The sequence below is a fragment of the Bombyx mori genome, chromosome 6 (genome assembly GCF_030269925.1).
Source record: "Bombyx mori chromosome 6, ASM3026992v2".
Classification (NCBI taxonomy): Eukaryota; Metazoa; Arthropoda; class Insecta; order Lepidoptera; family Bombycidae; genus Bombyx; species Bombyx mori.
This window is the reverse complement of record NC_085112.1, coordinates 9,656,953-9,677,267: the sequence shown is the minus strand read 5'-3', so window position 1 is coordinate 9,677,267 and position 20,315 is coordinate 9,656,953. Positions and strand designations below refer to the sequence as shown.

The 20,315-nt window shown below is 35.0% G+C and overlaps 3 protein-coding genes and 1 long non-coding RNA gene across 5 annotated transcripts; 2 read left to right on the top strand and 2 right to left on the bottom strand.

The window, feature by feature from the left end:
• The first annotated feature begins 70 nt into the window (after positions 1–70).
• Positions 71–4,491, top strand: LOC101747222 (pre-mRNA-splicing factor 18). The gene is made up of 7 exons (XM_012694223.4): positions 71–460; positions 535–664; positions 925–1,100; positions 1,743–1,823; positions 2,353–2,487; positions 3,035–3,247; positions 4,232–4,491. Exons 1-7 carry the CDS (start codon positions 398–400, stop codon positions 4,469–4,471), a joined length of 1,038 nt encoding a protein of 345 aa, XP_012549677.1. The 5' UTR covers positions 71–397; the 3' UTR covers positions 4,472–4,491.
• On the bottom strand, positions 4,484–6,353 carry LOC134199058 (uncharacterized). Its single transcript, XR_009973397.1, has 2 exons — positions 6,090–6,353; positions 4,484–4,836 (listed from the first exon to the last, which is right to left on the bottom strand). It is a non-coding gene; the product is annotated as an uncharacterized LOC134199058 (long non-coding RNA).
• A 1,076-nt stretch (positions 6,354–7,429) lies between these two features.
• On the top strand, positions 7,430–18,074 carry LOC105842268 (uncharacterized). 2 transcript variants are annotated; one of them, XM_038011498.2, is made up of 12 exons: positions 7,430–8,078; positions 8,154–8,425; positions 8,604–8,833; positions 9,206–9,312; positions 9,909–10,128; positions 11,832–11,991; positions 12,865–12,974; positions 13,711–13,857; positions 14,263–14,387; positions 15,186–15,315; positions 15,782–15,927; positions 16,907–18,074. In XM_038011498.2, the coding sequence occupies exons 1-12, from the start codon at positions 7,984–7,986 to the stop codon at positions 17,997–17,999; spliced, it is 2,835 nt and encodes a 944-aa protein (XP_037867426.1). In that variant the 5' UTR covers positions 7,430–7,983; the 3' UTR covers positions 18,000–18,074. The 2 variants fall into 2 exon arrangements, with proteins under 2 accessions (XP_037867426.1, XP_037867427.1); XM_038011499.2 differs by lacking the exon at positions 8,154–8,425 and having other exon boundaries at positions 7,941–8,078.
• LOC101737454 (mitochondrial transcription rescue factor 1) lies at positions 18,021–20,076 on the bottom strand. The gene is made up of 4 exons (XM_004930574.5): positions 19,673–20,076; positions 19,366–19,508; positions 18,960–19,032; positions 18,021–18,345 (listed from the first exon to the last, which is right to left on the bottom strand). The coding sequence occupies exons 1-4, from the start codon at positions 19,850–19,852 to the stop codon at positions 18,142–18,144; spliced, it is 600 nt and encodes a 199-aa protein (XP_004930631.2). The 5' UTR covers positions 19,853–20,076; the 3' UTR covers positions 18,021–18,141.
• Positions 20,077–20,315: the final 239 nt, after the last annotated feature.

The window sequence follows — 20,315 nt, the reverse complement described above, 5'->3', positions numbered from 1 at the left end:
AGTAATCATACTTACATAATTATTAGTTCAATCAAATGAAATCAAAACGCGGCATAAAAGTTATCCAGATGGGTTAAGGACTTGGCAAAGATAAATGTAATTCTAGATAAAGAATTTTTGGATAGGTACGTCACTGAAAATACTTTAAGAAATATAAAATTGAAATAGTAACAAATTTGGCTGTATGGAATACATCTCTTTTACCTTTTCAAATGGAAAACAAAAGCATAACCTGAAATATTGTTGCCAAATTCTTGGTCTACTTGTTTTGTAAACATAAAATAAAGTTTATATTACTTAAATGTTTTATACAAAACTGCAGTATTTTTTAGAAACTGTAATATTTTCATTTTAATTCAACTGATTGATTTATACGTGCTATGTACCACAATCAATAATGGATATTTTAAAGGCAGAAATTGCAAAAAAACGTAAATTACTTGAAGAAAAGAAAATTATTGTGAGTATTTAATGAATAGTTTACAAATTCACATTAAAGTAAAAAAGGAATACTTAATTCCTCTTCTACACCAGGATCCATCAAACAAGAAAAAATACTTCAAGAGAGGTGAGCTCTTAGCGAAAGAACAAGAAGAATATTTACGGAAATATGGACCCAAAGTACAGGAGCCTGAAGAAAAACAACTTGAAAAGGTAGAAACAGGTTAGTTCGTGACACCCGTATTGTTTTAACTTATGTGAAATATAACGTAGGTATATCCTTTCCATAAATGTGTCAAGAACAAAATATTGAGAGATAACAAGATAAATGCTTTTAAAATCACAGACTTGATCATTGGGTATATATATAGCAGATTTATGTTTATTGAATTGCACAAAATTCAATTAAAACAGTAGAGTTCGTCTATGTAATTTAAATGTATTCCCTTAGATTAAATGTCCCATTTAAAAATTGATTTGCAGATCAAAATTATGCGAATGTAGAAACAGAACAGAAAGAGACTCCAGCACTTCCTCGAAATGAAGTTATAAAGAGATTGAGAGAAAGAGGTCATCCAATACTATTGTTTGCTGAAACTGAAATTCAGTCCTTTAAGAGATTAAGAAGAATTGAAATTCAAGAACCAGAAGTTAACAGGGTGTGTGATTTTTGTAATATACTCAGGATATATCACAATCATTCTTTTAACTGCTTGGATCCCTAACACTCTTAGGCTCTTTAGGCTTAAGAGGTGTTTTTGAGACTCCTCCTCCAAGTGAGGCAGACAGATTTCACCGTTAATCAAATAAATATACTCTTACTTCTCTGGATGAACATGAATCAATTTAGGATTGTTTTTTTAATAGCTCACAGAATAGGTATTTTATTACTCAATCTGTACAACGCAAAATGCAAGGTAGTTTAATAACCTAAAAGTACATATTATTATCCACAACACGCTTCGTCAGATTGTAAAAACAGAGTTATCAGCAACATGCTTCGTCAAAATATGAGAAAAGAAAAAAAAAATTATCTATACAACTTAACTGAATCAGCTTTAGAGCTTAGTACATGCTTATTGCTGCGTCTAGAGATGTAATTCTCCTTTTCTAGTTAGAACATCAATATAACATTTGTTTATCTTGTAATCTAAATTCACTTGCAGTTTTATAATTAGCAAGATAGATGATTATGGAAATACCTTTGGAAATCGTGAAAGGAATCAATAAGAAGGTTGAATAAATGAATGGAAATTGGCAGAACTAGTTGTTAAGATTCCTTAAATGTAAATATTTTCCAGGGCTTCCGGAATGACTTCCAAGAAGCGATGGAGAAAGTCGATGAAGCATATTTGAATGAAATATTGGCATTAGGAACTCAGGTAACTACACTAATTATTTTTTACAAGCCTGGACTGCCATACACAGAATAATAAAGTGAAAACCCCATTTTATTTTTAACAAAATCATTATGGTATAGATGATAAGACTCCTGGTGTATTAAAAAAATTAAATTATGTAACTATGTCAATATTCAAAACCTGCTGGCATATACGAATTTCTCGAATTTTACCTAATCAGTATTTATAATTACAATACAATTGAGACAAACACATCAAGTCTCAAGGTGGGTGGAGGCAATCACGTTTTGTCTATGAACTCTGTTATCACTTAACATCAGATTTCCCATGAGCTCTTCTCCATCTATACTACCAGTGACCACGTAGATTGTGAAAAAAATACAGACTAAAATTATTTATCATAAATTTAATAAAATTAAGGTGAAAATCCGTCCCATAGATTGTGAAAAAAATACAAAGTCTTATCTATCTCTTAGGTTTATGGCTTCCTTTTAGATTTCGCCAATGTCAAGTGTACAAAGACTTAAATTATTTATCATAAATTTAATAGAATGAAGGTGAAAATTCGTCCAAAGAAGATGCACTTGATGATTCTATTACATATGAAACCATTCAAGAAATGGCAAAAACAATGGGACAAGGCGATAGAAACCATGATATGAATGTAATCATGACATTATTGCAAGTAAGAAAACTACCCATTATCATTCTAGATATATCAGGTATAAAAAAGGTTGAATATGCACGAATTTAGATTTTCGAATATAGCTTTTGAAATTATAACATAGTAGAGTATATGTTTGTTTGGCTTGTTGGTACAATTAAGTAAATTTTGGAATGGACTGCTCAAAGAGTATACGTCTTGAAGGTAAACATAATAATAAATAAATAAATATTTACTAACAGTCACGCCACGTTAACTGGTCCCGTGATAAGTTCGTAAAGAACTTGTGTTACAGGTACCAGATAACGGAAATAAATGTAAGAATTTTATTATACACATACATATTATATTTAATATACATCCATAACATACATCCATAATCCATTGGCGGGATTCGAACCCGCGACCCCCTTGTGTAGTGACATGTCACTTACCACTACACCAGTCAGCCGTTATACATCTATTGGATTTAATTTGCCAGGGAATGAGACGTGGGAAGTGTATTTGTGATGATTTTAGTTGTAACAGGCGTGATTCGCTCGCATGTATTTAATATTATTTATTTCAGTTCTTGCTAAAGTTGTGGGGTCAGCAACTGAGTTCTGCTGCAGCAGGACAGAAAGCAGCAATCAAGCATAAAATGACGAGAGCCACATACACCCAAACACAGGTTTATCTCAAGCCTCTAATGAGAAAACTAAAAAAGAAAAACTTGCCTGAAGACATCTGTGACAGTTTAACAGAAATAACAAAACATCTGTTAGATAGAAACTACATTATGGTTAGTTAACGATTGCAGTACTAGGACATGTCAAATATGAGTGCATGGGATGGCAGAACGAGCCTGCCTACCTGGTTTTAAGTGATTACCGGATCCTATTGAGATCTAATTATAATTTTACTCTATAATTATAACTTTTTCAGTTTTGATTTTAATTGTGTGATGGTATACACTTGTGTTAGGACCTCTTGTGAGTCCACACGGGTAGGTGTAGGTACCACCACCCTGCCTATTTCTGCCATGAAGCAGTAATGCGTTTCGGTTTGAAGGATGTGGCAGCCGTTGCAACTTTTTTTTATTGCCCTTGTAGGCAGACGAGCAATACGGCCCACCTGATGGGGAGTGGTTACCGTCGCCCATGGACTTCAGCAATGCCAGGAGCAGAGCCAAGTCGCTGCCTACCGCTTCAAGCCGCTGCCTACCGCTGTACTGAGACCTTAGAACTTATATCTCAAGATGGGTGGCGCGTTTACGTTGTAGATGTCTATGGGCTCCAGTAACCACTTAACACCAGGTGGGCTGTGAGCTCGTCCACCCATCTAAGCAATAAAAAAAACCATTTTTTTAATTCATTTATTGTAGAAGTAATTTGATGAATTGCATTAGGAGAATACGTAGGAGGGACATGCCTGAGGAACTTGAACACTAGCATCCATGAAAACAAATTGTCATGCTATTTTGCTACTAAGCATGCATGTTCTCGTATTTAAACTAAGGTTTTTGATGGTTTAATATAATTAATATTTAGATCCCATATATTAAATTCATCTAAAAATACAAACTATAGCGTAGTTAGAGTTAATTTTAGCAACATAAAGCTGTAATTGCTGGGAGTATGTATTATGAGCCTGTTCTACCTATTTCTGCGTTAAAATCAAATGTCTAAGGATTCTATTATAATTCAATTTATAGAATTGAAAAAGTTACTTATACGAATTTGTGTAATGACAAAACTCTTAAACAAGTCAATTTTTTTGTTTTCAGGCCAGTGACGCATATCTTCAAATGGCGATTGGCAATGCGCCATGGCCAATCGGTGTAACCATGGTGGGTATTCACGCCCGTACAGGACGGGAGAAAATCTTCTCTAAGAACGTAGCACACGTTATGAACGACGAAACTCAAAGAAAATACATTCAAGCGCTTAAACGTCTTATGACTAAATGTCAGGAGTATTTCCCTACAGATCCATCTAGATGTGTGGAGTATACTACTATCAGATAATAAATTAAACTATTTTTAAATTATAATTATTTTATTTACCACTATTTGTCACACGTTACCACTTTGAAATGAGCTTGCAAGTTCTCTTAAACGGAATGCATTGAATGCATTCAATTTCATGCATTGCCTTCATTGAACATGGCGGGATCCGAGAAACGAGTTGCGTAAACTGTTAAATTTTGTCCATTTCGTGTATCTATGGTAGTTTTCCAATTACAGAGCATAATGCGAATAGTGGCACACCATGCCGAATTATGCTGAAGCTTAATTGGAACGTGAATTCGTTTTCAAATGCATCAGCAGAGTGCGCTAAGTTCATGATGGTGATTCGATCAAGCCATTGCAATGTTTACAAAAGTAAATTCCTGTAAAATAAATTTGTTTACAGATTCGAATTCTAAAATGAAATTGTAGGTATAGTAACCGGCAAACTTCGTGAGCAAATGACCTTGACTGCGCAGAACCGAATTTTAGATCACTTTGGTGGTGAGGGTGAGGCGCGACGGCAGGGGAAATCGTATCGAGCGCTTTATTGGTAGATCAGTCGAACCTTGCGTCCCGCACCGCGCCCTCGTTCCGCTTGCTCCCAAAAGTACGCTTGCGTACAGTGAAAAGTCTATCGTTATTAATCGTTAAGTTATTTGTTATAATTGCTTGTTGACTTTGTTGCCATTGCTATTTGTTGAGTGTTTGTTGATTTTTTATAAAAAATACACTATGCCGCGACAAACTGGTGTAGTATTCAAAAGAAAGGGTAGAAAAAGTGTCTAAGACGTATATTGCTTCATTTAAAAAACAGGGGAAGAATGATATGGAAAAGTAAAACAGACTTCGGAAGCAACAAAAACATCAGTGAGTACTGTTAGGTGCATTATTAACGAAGCTAAAGGCTCTGGCTTGCTCGCCGTGTTTCGGACTCCGAGGAAGAAAAGGTCAGGGAAGAAGAAAGTTACCGGAATGGATATTTCCGTTCAATCAGTAATAAAAAGATGTAATCATAATAACTACATAACAAGCAGCGAAACTCCGTACCGTAGAAAGGCTTCGAAAAATTTAAAGAAGATATAAATTTGAATGGCTTGAGAGCTAGGCTTCAGATGGAGAAAAAAAAACAGAAAATAATCGGAAGCTGGTAATTGAAAAAAGTTATATTCGATTACTACGAATCGAATATTTTTAAAAAATATATTAATTATAGACAAAAAAGAAGACCGAACCGACCGAGTTGACTCGGGTGATGAAAACAGTGATGATGATGATGGTCAAGATTATGATAACGAAAAAAATATACAAATACCAGCTTCGCTTCAACTGAACCAAGACCTGGCAACAGCTCTAGTTTTGACTTAATAGAAGGAATATCTATTTTACCCCAAGATTAAATTATTACAATTATTAACCTATATTTTTTGTTGATGTTCTAATAAATATATAAATAAATACATATGTTGATTTTAATAATTTAATTGCATTATGACGCAGAGTAAATAATGTTTTTGCACGTGAGTGTACCATGCGCGAACTTACCCCCACTACGTCAACAGATGCTCAAGAAGTTTGCCGGCTATTATATTCACATTTTAAATGTGGATTAATAAAAAAAAGTAATTATTTGTACCTTCATTCATACTTATATTTATTTTTTTATCACAGTTTGAATTAACTTTGATTATTTCCAAGAAACTACGACGAAACGAAAGCTTTACAATTTTTTTCAAGAATAAAGGTTTACTGAGGTCTGTCACTGAGTTGGTATCGATTGCGAGTATCACGCGAGAGCAGTACCTACTTTTCAGAGTGCTCGATTGTGCGAAGCGTTGCTGTAGTTGGAACATTCAACATTGAGCATTATGCCGCATAATGCGCTCTAGTGCTGCAATTGGAAAACTACATACCTTTATGTTTAAATGTAAAATAACAGTGGTTTATTAATTATTTACTATCTGTGAAAGTACACAAATGTAGAAATAACCACCTCTTTACTGAGACTACCTAATACTACCTATATTTCATCCCACTTCAACTCGCTTCATATAATTTCATGATTTTAGATTAAAATCTCTGTTTTTTTTAACCTACGCTGATGGACTTGGGAGACCATTTCGGCGTAACCTTAACTAGTAATAGGTGAGCTCACGGGACTTAAACCTGATGATGTTGCTAACACGAACCTTAGCAAGAGCCGTGCTTCGCAGAATCTACCACCGGATCGGAAACGCGACCCTCTGAGAAGATCCGGCGAGAAACTTAGTGGGCTGTGTCTGTGGGTTAATTTACTCACCGAGCCCTTCATCGCAAGCAACGGGTTCGACGAGAACGATGACCGGTGCTTGAGGTACCTAAAAGCACCGTTAGTGGATCGGGAGGATCCGAAGTGACTTGTTTGGGCGACGTCGACTGCTTACCATTTAGTCCGCCGGATCGCCGGTGGCCACGATGAGAGGGTTCTCGTGTCGTGCCGTTTATCAAAAAGTAAAATCTCTGTTAAACTTTCATTTTTATATACACTAGGGAGGGATAGGGTAGGGCAGACAAGACCACGTGGAAAGTGTGCTCTGATTTGTTTTTTATATTTATCTGTTAACCATGCAATTTTATTATTGTTAAATTTAATCTAATTTATAAGGATATTTTTGGTACCTATTACATACAGAATAATACAGATATTATTATGTACAGACATAAAAATACGCTGAGGGAGTCCATTATAGAGTCCCTTCTTTATTTCGCCGTAAAGTCGTGTTATAAGTAATAAACACCACAGTTGGAACAATATAAATTTTATTGTTGTAGCGGCATAAACAATTCTAAGTAATTATATTATATTAGTTAAATAACACATTACAAATTATTTTTACGTTTTAAATATTTGGCGGTAAAAAGGTCCCGTGTCACAGACTATACACTTTTTTCCACCTCTCGTGCGTTCCGGCTTACGCATCATAAAAAGATGGGTTCTTAAACGCCACAACGCTATAAAATTGCCTCAATTCATGTTCTGTTCCACAATGTAAACAAAAAATCGTGATTTTATGTGTAGTAAAAAAGTTAATATAATTGCATACTACAGCAACAACTACTGAGCACACTAATTAAACCAAATGTAATTTGTGAATATATTATAATAATAAAAAATATTGAGGTAAAATAGGTATAATATAAAATTTAATAAAATACACGTCTACCATGAATGGAACGTGAAACGTCAACTTAGACGATTTTCCAATTTGTATGAAAACTTTGAAAAATGATGTCTGTTAAGCCGTGAGCTTCTGCAAATAGAAATTTTGCAAAAAGCTTTCTATTTATGAGTACTATCAAAAAAATAATTGTGAACTTTCAAATCGATAAACCATAAAAGAAAGTCTAGCCTACATAAAGATAGGTAGAGGGAATTTAGATTGGATTACTACATATTAATTTCAAATGAAAACTGCATAGTACGGTACCTACCTACATCAGCTGCTCAACATCAATTAAAATAGATCAATGGAAAGCTGGCAGAATACACAATGATTTTAGAATATATATTAAAGTTCCATTTGGATGATTGTTTTAATGTATTATCAGAAAAAGATAATCTAGGATATTTTAGCATTAAAATCGAGTAAGTATTCTATATCTACAGGAATCTTAAAGTAAATTTTTTGGGATAAAGCTAAATAAATTTGAACCCTTGCAGTTTTTTAAAATTATTTGAAAACCATCCTGATGTGGGAGACAGAGTTCTGTGTGCTCCCATTGAAACCCTGCCCATATGCAATAAAGATATAGTGATGGCCCAACAACACATTATAGAATCTGAGGAATTTAAAAATACAGTTTCGAAATTAGAATATGTTTTCGTAAAGAAGAATGTTCATGCCAGATTTTATGGTTTACCTGTTTGTCCGGAGTTACACAGAACAGTTTTCCCTAAAAATGTAGATCTGGGATGTTTTTTAAAAGTAACAGGTGAGGATTATGGTCATTAATTTTTTGAAATTGTTTCCTACCAGTTCAATGCTGAACATTGAATCCTACCAGAGGAAACTATATTGCATGAATTACCAAAGATCTGATATTTAAAAAAGCACCAAAGTAATAATTGCCAACAAAAATAATCCACATTTTCTTCCTGTAATACATTTAGGTACAGTTGTCCGAGTGACCCAGTCCAAAATGTTGGAATATCAAAGAAAGTATGTCTGTATGAAATGCAAATATGAGAATTATGTTCAAGCAGATTTCGAAAGGAGATACATTCTTAAATCACCATCAAAATGTTGTAATATTGATCCAAAATGCAGAAGTACAATATTCTCACAAGTGAATCTTGTATCCAGAGAATATTGTAAAGATTATCAGGAAATAAAAATTCAGGTGGAGTACAGATATGTACTTTTGTGACGGTAACTTTTTAGAATACGTAGGTAAAATTATACCCAAGAAATGTTCAGTCAACTGTTTCAGGTTTTAAGGCAAAGGGATTTAAACCAGGGAAGATACTGTAATTTCTTTTTATTGAATTTGTTGGATGAAAGAGGTCAAATAGACCCAATTTGGATGTTGCCATCCACCTTAAAATAATCACTGATTATACAATTATAAACTTCCTAATTGCAGGTCTCTTTTATTACACCATGTAATTCCCTGATTATAGAAAGGTGTGCTTAGAAAATAACATAAAAAAAATAAAAAAAATCAGGTACATATATGTACATAATATGTGATTGTGATGTGATGTGATTTCAGGAGCAAGTTAACAAGCTTAGCATTGGTACCATTCCAGGCTCATTCTGGGTGGTTTTAGAAGATGATTTAGTAGATTGTTGTAAACCTGGTGATGATGTTATAATTTGGTAACTATCTGTACATGTTTTTTTATTTTTTTTCATAACTGCATCCTACGTGATGGTTTATTGTTACCGATGCTCATGAACAACGTGTAGAGCATTGTTGAGCTAACTGCTCAAGGCGGTTAAGCCTCATCTGAATATAGACATTATTGTGCAACCATCTGCGAGGCATGCATTGAGTTAGAAGTGATTCTTTAAGAAACTTTAAGTACATATTGCCATAATTAGTAGACATGAATGAGTTAAGCTCGCCTTTGTACATAGCATTTAGAATTCTTTAAATCTGTTTTTATTGTATTTTCTTTTGTGTACAATAAGTATAAATAACAAATCCTTTGTGAATAAATTATTGGAGTAGAGCAATTTAATGCATGTTCTGAAGCATACTTTATTGTAAAGTTCTATTTATAATTATTTTAATCCGATTTACTAACATATTTTCATTATATTTACTAGTGTTCTTTGAAATGATCAATGAACACTAGAAAATTGTCTATATCCACTAAGCGAAGGAACAAGTCCAGGCTGTTGTTTAAAAAATGTAGAAAGGACACTTTTGAGATTTAGTAATTTTTTTAAAATGTACTAACTATTTTTAGCGGTACTATTAGAAGACGTTGGCGACCATCATTTCAAACAAAAAAATCTGAAGTGGAACTAGTCCTCCAAGCAAATTACATAGAAGTGTGTAATGCGCTAAGATCTAAAGTGGTAGCCACAGCTCCTGACATAAAAGAATGCTTTGACAGTTTCTGGTCTTACTATGATTCGTGTCCTTTGAAAGGCAGAGATCATATACTTAGATCGATTTGTCCTCAAGTAAGTATGTTTCCAAGTTAAATTGGTTTTGATCACACTTGTAAACTTCATACATTTAACTTACAATGTCATAAAATTTTTTTAAACTAAGTAGTCCAATCTAAATTTCTACACCCGCTGCTATCACGTATTTGGGAGCAGGAATACATACCAGCATCGTGGAAGGAAAGTGTTATCGTGAAACTACCAAAAAAGGGTGACCTTTCCTCGTGTGCCAACTGGAGGGGTATAAGCCTGCTACCAATATGTTCAAAAGTTCTCGCGAAAATTTTGCTGATGAGGATGGCCAAAGTGGTTGACAGTGAGCTCAGAGAAGAGCAGGCAGGGTTTAGGCCAGGACGTTCATGCTCGGACCAAATAAACCTTTTACGAATGATCCTAGAACAATGTCAGGAGATGCAGTGTGAAGTTTTCACATTGTTTATCGACTTCGAAAAGGCCTTTGACAGTGTCAGTTGGTCCAGCATTTGGACTGTTTTGAAAAAAAAAGGCGTGCCCGACAAGCTCATAAATGTCATAAAAGCGCTTTACTATGGATCGTCGTGTAGAGTGCTCCACAGGGGAAAACTCACGGATAATATCGTGGTCACCGCAGGCGTCAAGCAAGGTTGCTTGCTGTCTCCCCTGCTGTTTATAATGGTGCTTGATGATGTGATGCGCAGAGTCACCTGTAAATGCCGACAAGGACTGCCTTGGACCGCGGATGAAGACCTTGAGGACATCGACTTTGCTGATGACATTTGCCTCCTAGCAACCAATCGGCAGCAGCTACAAAACAAAGCAGATGATCTAGTAGATGAAGCTGAAAAAGCAGGGCTGCGTATTAATTTCTCAAAAACAAAAGAAATGCGCATAAATACCACCGATTCGGCTCCTATGTCGATCAAAGGGAGGCACATCGAGTAGGTGGGAAGCTTCTGTTACCTGGGCAGCATTGTGGACGATAGGGGAGGCACCGAGGCAGACATTGCGGCTCGTATAAATAAAGCCAGAGCCGCGTTTAGTCAACTTAGGCCAGTGTGGAGTTCCTCAACCTTAACAAGACGAACAAAGGTGAGGATCTTCAACTCAAATGTAAAGTATGTATTGCTGTACGGGAGCGAAACTTGGTTTGTTCGCAAGGACTTGATCAAAAAACTTCAAGTGTTTGTGAATAAGTGCCTGCGTCAGATTTTGAAAATCTTTTGCCCTGAGAAGATCACTAACAAAGAGCTGTGGAGGATCACTAAGCAGACACCAATGGAGAAGGAGATCCTTACGCGGAAGTGGCATTGGATTGGTCACACTCTGAGAAAGCCCGATACACACTTATCAAAGAGAGCACTGACCTGGAAAGTGTCTGGTAAAATGAAGAGAGACCGCCCCAGAACAACTTGGCGTCGCTCGGTGGAGCAGGAGCTAGGGGTCTTGGGCATGACGTGGGAGGAGCTAGAACAGACTGCCCAAGACCGATACAAATGGAAAAATTTGATTCGAGCCATACACCCCAGCAGAGGGTAATAGGAAAGCATGATGATGATGATGAAGTAGTCCAATCAATTGAAAAGGTTTTAAACACATAACACATAACTTTTATACTGGGTAAAATAACTTTTAAACAATACATATTATAAAATTAGGTATGTCATATTATGTCTGTATATTAAAGAAAATTAATAACTACTGTTGACATTATATCAACACATAATTGAAATTTATCACAGGTCTACGGTCTACATTTGGTAAAGTTGGCTGTGTTGCTCACGGTGATTACCGGATCGAATCACATAGTCGAGGAAACAGATGAAAAGAATACATCCTTTGACGATAATCATCATACAAAAGTGCGGGGTCAGTGTCATCTCCTGTTAGTTGGAGATCCAGGTATGAGTTTTAATTTTTAGGAGTCAGACTTACGTATGTAATATAAAAAAAAACTATGTTCAGTTCCTTGTATATTTTAAAAATTACCATTGTAGGCAGATCATCATACAGTCCACCTAATAGTGAGTGGTTATCGTCGCTCATAAACAACAGCAACGTGACGGGCAGAGCCAAGCCACTGTTTACCACTGAGTGCTCTCCGTAAGAATCGTTTGAAGCAGGACATAACATAATTCACGAAACACCACAAAGGAGAGTTCAATCCAAAGCCGGATGGTATGTGGTAAAAATATCTCTGCAAACGTGGTTATAGGTAGAGTGGATGAACTCTGATCCAGTTGTGGTAAAAACGAGAGGTAGGGAACTTCCCAAACAAATCCCCTCAAAACTCGAAATACAAGCAAATAATAATAATAATTGCATTTATTTACTCCACAATACAAATACAAATATTTTTTTAATTAATATGACATAAAAATTCTAATTCTAAACAATATTACAATATATTAATTATAATTACTGTTTATTCAATTTGTTTCTTTACGGCCGGCTTGAATAATTTCTCCGTCATCAACGTGTGGCAGGATTTATGGTGGTACGACCTCTTGTGAGTCCGCACGGGTAGGTACCGCCGCCCCGCCTATTTCTGCCGTGAAGCAGTAATGCGTTTCGGTTTGAAGGGTGGGGCAGCCGTTGTAACTATACTGAGATTTTAGAACTTATATTCCAAGGTGGGTGGCGCATTTACGTTGTAGATGTCTATGGGCTCCAATAACCACTTAACACCAGGGGGTCGTGAGCTCGTCCAAGCATATAAGCAATAAAAAAAATGGCTACTTAAAGTACTTTAACAGATCATGTTTTATTTTTCAGGCACTGGGAAGTCGCAACTGCTTCGTTCAGGAGCAGATCTGACTTCGCGTTCGGTGTTCACTTCGGGAGCTGGCAGTACGCGAGCCGGCCTCACGTGTGCTGCGCTCAGGGTATATACTATAACAGTGCTATCATTAAAGAAAAGCCGAAAAACTAAAGCGGCACTTGAATTTTGTGGTTAGCGGCGCAGCGGTAGTCTGTAGCATCGCCGGTCGCTATGGGCGGTGGTGGTCGTCTTCTTTTAGACGGAATGAACGCTGCTGTAAAGCATTAAATAAATGTAAATAGACATGCTTTAACAAAAACCGACTTCAAATAGAAAAAAAATAATATCCAAAAACAAATTAATATACACTAAAAAACAATAATCATCAAAATCGGTTGGCGTGATATTGATTTATTGAGTTATTCATCTATTTGTTGCGCACGTACTTAATGCAAATTTAAGACTTATATGGTTTTCTCATGGATACGATTATCAGAACTGGACTAAATTGATATGGGACCACACGGGAAGCGTCAGCTTTCTAATAAAAAAAGAACCATCAAAATCGATTCACCCAGTCAAAATTTATGAAGTAACAAACATATAAAAAACATACAGTCGAATTGAGAACCTCCTCCTGTTTTGAAGTCGATTAAAAAACTTCTATCTCTTCTCGTCTTTAGACTTGAACAGTGAGGTCTGATTATTCGCTTGAACTCTAAAAGTGGTCTATTGAAAAGTTTGGTTATTAAAATATAATAAATGTGTATATTAGATATACTAATAAAAGAACTCTACCAATTTGAGTATAGTTCTTCGAATATTTTTTTCGGGTTTTTGTTGAAAGACTGATATCTCAGGAAGACGGCGAGTGGCAGCTAGAAGCTGGAGCACTGGTTCTGTCGGACGGCGGCGTGTGCTGTATAGATGAGATCTCCCAGCTGAAGGAGCACGACCGTACCGCCATACACGAGGCGATGGAGCAACAGACAATCTCCATAGCCAAGGTAGGGCTTGACCAGGACATAAATACTGCTTAGCCCATCGCCCCGTAGCCGCTTGATTTTGATTTTCGGGACACCCTGTATATTTATGTAGGAAAGGAACAGAGCGGTATGGATGAATGACAGATATGGAGCATGACTGAGTGAGAGATAGGAGATGTCGTTTTAGGAAGTAAGAATATATTTTTTTAAGGGAGAGGAGGGTACTACTACACTACTACTACAACAATACTACTGTTTGATTGTGTGTATTGATTTCAAATGAGCCTGTAAAAGACCAGTGACGAAAACCGACTGCAGGTGCGGATTCTCGCTGGCCTTAGATGTCTTAAATTTAAAAATAAAACAAGAAGTTGCTTGATTGTCTCAACGTTTCCGGTTCCTTGAAGATCCAAATATGAATTTCAGGCAGGTATAGTCTGCAAATTGAACACACGTTGTGCTGTGATAGCAGCCTGCAATCCTAAGGGGAACTACGATTCAAATCAACCGCTCAGTATGAATTTAGCACTTGGAACGCCACTTTTGAGCCGGTAAGAATATCGCTCATACTCAACACTAGACATATTAGATATGCAGTCCGATCAGAACTTCACGTATATAAATATAAGCAATACAAGGGAGCGATCTGTGAAAGTTGGTTATGACCCTTATAGGAGTGCGACTTTAGGAGGACACCTTAGACGTTACCCTCGCATTTTGTAATTTATCTGTAACGTATATGTAATTTATGGATAATTTATATAAGGTTTTGACTACTTAATAATACGTAGGAAAGGTTATTGTTATAGTTCCTTATTTACGGTAGATGACGCACTAATCACTATTTTTAATAAATTTATGTTTTTCATACAACTAAAGATAGTCACAGGGGAGCGTGAACAGTTGTCACTAGTATAAAGATTCATTATACTAACTACTACAGTCGACGTCGCCCTAAAAACGTCATTTCGGATTCTCCCTATCCACTAACGTTGCTTTTAGGTTCCTCAAGCACCGGCCACCGTTCTCGTCGAACCCGTCGCCTGTTACGAGTAAATTAACCCATAGACACAGCCCACTGAGTTTCTTGCCGGATCTTCTCAGTGGGTCGCGTTTCCGATCCAGTGGTAAATTCTGCTAAGCACTGCTCTTGCTAGGGCTAGTGTTAACAATGTCACCAAGTAGGACCCCGTGAGCTCACCTACTCGTTTTGTAAATCTAGTATGAACCCTGAAGAAAAAATACTAAACATATTATTATTACAATATTAAATTATTTAGAAGATTTAATTAAGAAATCTACTGCGATGGAAATAATAGACTAAAAATGAAATTAAATACTTCTTTCAGATTTGATCTAATTTTCATTCTATTGGATACAAAAAATAAAGCTTGGGATAAACTTGTATCTTCTTATATATTGTTCGGTGATTCAAATTTAGAACAAAATAAAAAATATTGGAATCTCGAAAAATTGCAGGTAAATAATTTACATTAGTATTGTCAATGTGAAAGCTTCTGTTTGGATGTTGGCTACTCGATCTCCGAGACGTAGACATTTTACAACACATAATAAGTTACTACCTGATCCTACCATGATGCTAATACTACTAATAATACATAATATGTTTTGCACTGGTATTTAATGGAAAAGAAATAGATACAAGCAACTTTTGAACCCGGAAACATACTTGTTTAATTTTTTCTACATCAACATCTAGTGTAAAAATATCTAATAATATAAACGATAATTTTTTCTTTTTTTTTTTGTGGGAGTAAGTGGCATGTGGAAGGACATAGAGGAAGAGGTAGACCTAAGAATAAATGGATGGATTGCGTGATGCTGATAAACGATGATTAAATATATACGATTGTAAACTTACTACAATTAACTACGATCAAAACTAAGAAATATAATTAAAGGCATCGATCTATTTATGTTCTAGATGTACATTAGTCTAGTGGGACCAAGGACGACAAAGATGACAAAATCGGCAAACATTATCCTGCAATCGTATTATATGGCCCAGAGAAAAGCCGAAAGCAGAGATCCATCACGTACTACCGTGAGAATGCTCGACAGTCTGGTCAGGTAAGATATATTTTAAGATCTATCTTTAGATTAATCTTCGTGATACGATATATCGACCGGTAAGATTATTTTTCTCCTCACGCGAAAATGCGACGTATTGTCGATTCTGTTAAAGTCGTTATAGCTTGTGGTATCAAACCCATGTTCTGACTGTTTAGTATTATTTTGAATAGCATCACTCATCTGGCGGACGTCATAAAAAGCGAATAAGGAATTCATCAAAGATAGGGCACGAGCGTATACTATTATACCAGTATACTATGATCGTTAACTTACCTTTACTCATAGTAGAGGGTGCATTGAGCCCTCTCAGACTATCAGGTACCATAGTCTTGTCTAATTCTGCCGCGAATTACGTTTTCCTGTTTTAAGTGATATGTAATACAATAGGAGCTACGACCTCTTCCCAAGATGCGCGGCGCCTAGCTATTACAAGATAACAGATTATAAATTACTTCATTATCCAATTTTTTTTCCCCTACCTATGCTGATAGCCTTGAGAGGCTATTTCAGCTTCGCCCTAACATGTAGGTGAGCTCACGGGGCTCAAACCGGAGTGTTGCTAACACTGGCCCTAGTAAGAGCAGTGCTTCGCAGAATCTACCACCAGATTGGAAACGCGACCCACTGAGAAGATCCGGCGAGAAATTCAGTGGGCTGTGTTTATGGGTTAATTTGCTCGTCGAGGCCTTCGTCGCAAGCGACGCTTTCGACGAGGACGGTGACCGGTGCTTGTGGTACCTAAAAGCACCGGTAATGGATCGCGAGGATCCGTAATGACGCATCATCAATGAAATTGTGATAAAGGAATGGCTTCTGATTAGGACGTTTGTTCTTATCCCAATATCATACGGCAATAGACTAGCTCACAAGACATTAGTTATGGCGATGAGTTCAAAGTTTTGATGTAATGTTTTGTCTACATTTATTTATATATATACTGTACATTGACTTTCCCTTCAATATATTTTTCTTTCAGACTATCACAAGCTCACTGCCGTTTGATGTATAGAACAACAATATATCCGATGGACGCCATTATAGCCGTATCTTTAGTAGATTTATCAATGCAAGACTGCACTTTATCAGACACTGCGGATGCGCTACATTCCAATTTCTATAAATACCCTGACTTTGAATACCTATGCACAGCAAAAAAACTATTAACAAAATTAAATTTGTACGAAATATGGCGAAATGAATTATTACACTACGGTAAATTACTTCAGGTCGATCACAAAACATTGGAACATGACATTGATAGCGGAATCATTAAGCTTTTCGCGAAATATGATGATGTCGCCGATGAAAATACACCTTTGTCAGCATCGGTAATAACAAGTTCTTATTTTAAGAAAGAAGAAAATGGATTGTTACATAATGACAAAAACAGTTTACCCGATGAAGAGAACAAAGATATCATAGAAGTAAATAAAATGTTGGCAGTGACATTGAAAAAACACGCAACTTTAAATAGAGACGAAAGAAAACTACCAGTAGCTCAGAAAAAACCTCAAAATAAAAGAAAACGGAAAGAAGTTACTGTGAATTCAAAAATTCTTAAAAGTTTAGTTCCTAAAAAGCGTAAGAAATCAAAGGAGGAAGTAAGGGATGCCAGTAGTCCTACAAACATTGACGTTGACCAGAATCATCTCTTAAATGCAGTGCCTAGTGTTAATGATGTGTTTGCAGAGTACGGTATCAATCTTAAGTTTGAAGGTGAAAGTCAACATAAATCAAGTGGTAAAAGAATCGAATTAAAAGAAAATAAGATTGATAATGAAATCATTGTTCCTAGAATTGAAAAAAAGGATCTTGTAGAAAACAAAACTAATTCTCATAAAGAACAAAATGCAAATATCTCAACAATAAATAAATTAAAACAGTTCGCATGTGAACAAAAATATAACATTGATAAATATGAAGAAAAGTTATCGATATCTGAATACAACAACAGTTTTAAATTTAATATTGAGAGTAAAAGTACAAATGCAGTTCAAGATAAGTCTGAACGAAGTTCCCAAATATCAATTTTTGAAAGTTCAGATTGTGATATTGATTTAGATTTATGAAAAAAATAATAAAAAATCATGTTTATAAATAGCTTTAAAAAGTTATTATGCCTATTAAAGTTTTATTTTATTATATTTTACATTGTAATTACTTTTGCTATTTACAAAATTAACTATTTTCTTCCGCTACAAATCTAATTTCCTATGTTTCTTCTTCAGTAGAACTAGATTTATATGGATCAATTTCATAATTTTCTATAAGCAGATTTTTGAATCTTCTAGCAGTTATAGAAATACTATCTTCTTTGGGTACTATGTTTAATATTTCTATTCTTGATACATATAAATGTTCTGGATTCTTAGGGCTGATCATTTTAACAACATCGACTTCATCACCAAGTTTTACCTAAAAGAAAAACAAATTTATTTAAAAACGTTTTAATTTATTTTTATTACATACTAATGAAGTAAAACTAACTACAATATATTTAAAAAAAGAAAACCCTTGGGTAAAGGCAAATAATGAGTGCCTTGTTCATTATACTTTTTGGCCATAATTACAAATTTAGAATTTTCAAATCAAACAAACTTAATCTGTGCACCATTTTTTAGTTAATATTTATTTGAAGAATTCATCTAAAAATATATATTTCACAGTACACTCTAAATAGAAGACAAAATAATCATTTAGTATCATAAATAAATAAATAGCTTTTTTTTAATAATTAAAACCTCAAACATTTGTATTGCACGTTCCCATCATAATGCAAAGGTTTTTAAACGGTGTTTATGAATGTGAAGCAGAATTCAGCCTTTTTTTATGCTCATGTTTGTCTTACACAACTTTATCAGAAAATATGATATCCATTCACATATTAAAATTTACCCATTATAAAAAGAATATTCTCATGCTTTAGCAGAATTTTTAATTAAATGAATAGCCACTGCATCAGTGATATTGGAATAGTTCAAAAATGTGTTGGAGTTAGGTTAAAATTGATAAACAGATGAAATACTCACAGCTGCACTTTTTTTCATTATTTTCCTGCCATTTAATCTTATTTTACTTTCATAAAATATTTCCTCTACCCTGCTGTAATAGTAAACATATAAATCAATAAAAAACTTACATTTATAACTGTAACTTTTTTCAGGCGAGAGCTTAGCTAGCTATGTTATAATCATCTTGTGATGTGATTATAAACCTGAAGTAATACAGAGGACATCTGCAAGTTGGTTTTGTTTATTTTTAATATGAAGTTACCGATTGCTTTATTACCAGTTCATTTACTTAGTAAGGATATACATTAGTGTTCCTTTAAGTAATCGAAGCTCATTCTTATGCATACATATTCAATTTAAAGTAACATATTAAGTGAGTGTTAAGAGAAACTGAAACATCATATTTATAAACATATGCACTTACTTTCTTGCATATCCAAGTGCTGATTTTATTATTACATCAGTCCTCATGGATGTGGTGCTGAATTTAACAACTTTTGAATCCTTTGACAATGACGAGTCATCCTCTCCAAATGCTTCATCTTCATCGTCAGAATCATACTTTGCCTAAAATAGGTACCTATGAATGTAATTCTTCACTTTATTCATCAAAATGTTGTATCTAAGGGTATTACAGTTAATTACAATCAGCAGCAGCACAACACTACGAATTGAATAATGTTTTAAAAATTTTAGACAGAATAATTTGTAACGCTAGGATAAATACATACCTTTTTAGATTTTCCTCTTTCAATACTGAATACAGGCTGAACAGGCTGAAGGTTTAACAATGTCGAAGTTGAGTTAATGTTTGCTTCTTTTAATATTACAGTGTGTATGCTTCGATTACATACTTCTCTTCTTAAGTATCGACAATTCAATATTGGTGTTAATCTCCTGATGAGACTCATTACTGATTTGTTAATGTGCACAATTGCAGTTGGCAGTCACATTTACAACAAATTATTTTGATTTGAAAAAAGTTAATGTCGAGCAGTAGTAGTAGTTTTATTTTTCCAAATGGAAAGGCAACAGTATCATACCATACAGCCTAATCTTTTATATATTTCTTTTATTTTATGAAATATAATACTATGAAATGAAATGAAATTGATTAATATATGAAACATGGCATAAAACGAAATGAGATGAGATGATATAATATGGGATATTTTTATGGAAAATGATAATATGAAGTGAAATGAAATGAAGATGATCAATTTGAGACATCAATCAACTGGGATGAAATATAGTCTCAGTAAAATGGTGGTCATGTACTGAGATTTTTTCAGTGAACTTTTTGAGACGATCCCGAGAAGTTACGTCCAGCGGCTTGTTTCTTTTTCCTACATTTGTGCACTGTCACAGATATTA